The sequence below is a fragment of the Buceros rhinoceros genome, unplaced genomic scaffold (assembly GCF_000710305.1).
Source record: "Buceros rhinoceros silvestris isolate BGI_N320 unplaced genomic scaffold, ASM71030v1 scaffold20915, whole genome shotgun sequence".
Lineage (NCBI taxonomy): Eukaryota > Metazoa > Chordata > Aves > Bucerotiformes > Bucerotidae > Buceros > Buceros rhinoceros.
In genome coordinates, this window is record NW_010412530.1 from 3,556 (window position 1) to 5,882 (window position 2,327).

A 2,327-nucleotide genomic window follows, 5' to 3' on the forward strand; every position below is an offset into this window, starting at 1 on the left:
GCCTGCTCCCCTCGCGGACCTTCGGCTCGCACTATGATTTAACCACGCTGCTGATTGAGGAAAATAGACACGTTACTGGGTGAGGGCCCAGGTCTGCTCCAGTGTGATCCTCACTAATTACCTACAAGAATAAACCCGTTTTCCAACCCTTGCTCTTCCCGGGTGTCGGGTGCTGTGTCCAAGCTGTGCAACGTGTACGTGCTTCCTGCCTGGCTTTTGTGTTTGAGGTGGTGTGTCCTCACGTCCCAGAGTGCTCAGACAGGAACAGGCAGCACCAACAACCATCTCAGGTTTTATACACAGATTTATATAAAAAAAACCCCAAACCGGTTCATTTTTATAAAGAGCACATTTGAGCTGATAAATAGTCCTTGTCCTCCAGGTGGAAACAGGGAACAGAAGTAGGCTCCCTCCTCTTCTGTCTCCAAAATAGAGCAGAACCGTCTGGTGTCCAAGTGCAAGGACTGCTGCTAGTCCTCATTGCTGTCATCATCGTCACCTTCCCCTTCCTCCTCCTCCTCCTCCTCTACTGTGTCTCCCACAAGCTTCTGGAAATCCCCCGTCTCCGAATTCCACAGAAATTTGATGGTGACTTTAAACTCCGCCATCTCGTAGCCAAAGAGTTTCTAGGAAAGGACACAAGCCCGTCATTCCTGTCTCCGTGGCCAGCCTGGCAACCCCCCTGGTTTGGGGAAACATCACCCCTCCAGCAGAGTTAAACCCAGTAGTTGACTGGTTTGTACTGGGGAAACGGGGGCTCGTGCAGGTGCTGTTTCCGTTACTCACCAGGACACGGGCTTGCTCGGGGGTGAGAACGTCCCCTTCTTTGCAGACTTCGTAATCCGAAAGCAGTGTCACCACTCCTGCGGGAACAAAACCTCTTGGAATGGGCTCCTGAACCCCGCGTAAACCCGAGCCAGGACTCCCCAGCGCCACCTGCTGCAGCTCGCGCCCTCCAGTGTGATACCAGAACATCCCGCCATGCTCTCCTAACCCCCCCCCGGTCTGGTTTCCGAGCGGATGCCAACACGCTGGGTCTGGCCTCGTTGTTTCTGCTGAGGATGGGTGGTGTTCCGGGGAAAGCTGGTGGTTTCACTCATCCCTTGACATCACTTTGGGAGGAACGGCACAAGAGGAATATTCCGAGTTCCCAACAAGGAGAAAGTTGTCCGTCGGATTTTCCCCCAAACGAAATTCTACTCGATTATCTAACATTCTCCTTAAAAGATCTTCTCTGCGCAGACAAAAACCGGAGCTCGCCCTCTGCAGACCTTCACATACCTTTCTTTAACGCCGTGGGCAACCCCAGCTGCCGCAGCTGAGGCTCCATGGCCTTAAAAGATCTTCTCTGCGCAGACAAAAACCGGAGCTCGCCCTCTGCAGACCTTCACATACCTTTCTTTAACGCCGTGGGCACCCCCAGCTGCCGCAGCTGAGGCTCCATGGAGTGGGGGAACTGCTCCAAGGGCCCCGTGTCCAGGCTCACCGTGTACGTCGCCTTGTTCCCTGCGCGGGCAAAGTCCACCTCCCTGAATTTGGAGAACCACCTGCGCGGGGTAAGGAGAGCTTTAGCTGCAGAAGGAGCATCCCGGGGGCCAAGAGGGGATTACGGCCCACCCCCAGCTGCCGCAGCTGAGGCTCCATGGAGTGGGGGAACTGCTCCAAGGGCCCCGTGTCCAGGCTCACCGTGTACGTCGCCTTGTTCCCTGCGCGGGCAAAGTCCACCTCCCTGAATTTGGAGAACCACCTGCGCGGGGTAAGGAGAGCTTTAGCTGCAGAAGGAGCATCCCGGGGGCCAAGAGGGGATTACGGCCCAGCCTGACGTAACCTCTTCCCTGCTGTCGCAGAGAAGGACGAGCAGAATGAGGTCATCTCTGCTTTAGGAGAAACATCAGCGAGGGAGGAGGCTGAGAGGGGCAACAGGCTGCTCAGCATCTCAGGTTCACTGCCAGGGCTGTGACAGCCACGTACTTACTCGTCCACCTCCTCCTTGGTGCGGTTAGTGAAGAGGAGACCAACTTCACCTCGCAGGTGTTTGCTGACCTGGAAGAAAGAGGAGTCGGGCAGCACCCAGGGGTGGGTGGGGGTTGTGCAGGGTCCCAGCCAGAACAGCTGCAAAGCCCCGCTAACTGCGGAGCGTGTGTGGTGCAATACAAACCGAAACAACTAAAACCCCCATGCAAAGGTGACCCGAGGAAGCTCTCTTGACACTTATTCCACAGCAGAAAAGGACCAGGGGGTGCTGGTTGCCAGCAGTGTGCCCAGGTGGCCAACAAGGGCAATGGCATCTGGGCTCGTCCCAGCACTGGTGTGGCCAGCAGCACCAG

At 56.2% G+C, this 2,327-nt stretch overlaps 1 protein-coding gene across 1 annotated transcript; it reads right to left on the minus strand.

Moving 5' to 3' along the window:
- Positions 1 to 470: 470 nt before the first annotated feature.
- Positions 471 to 2,043, minus strand: MRTO4 (mRNA turnover 4 homolog (S. cerevisiae); the record flags this gene model as incomplete). Its single annotated transcript, XM_010136449.1, has 4 exons — positions 471 to 626; positions 787 to 863; positions 1,396 to 1,547; positions 1,976 to 2,043. Coding segments are annotated over 4 exons (453 nt in total), but the record flags the coding sequence as incomplete, so codon positions are not given.
- Between the last annotated feature and the right edge of the window lie 284 nt (positions 2,044 to 2,327).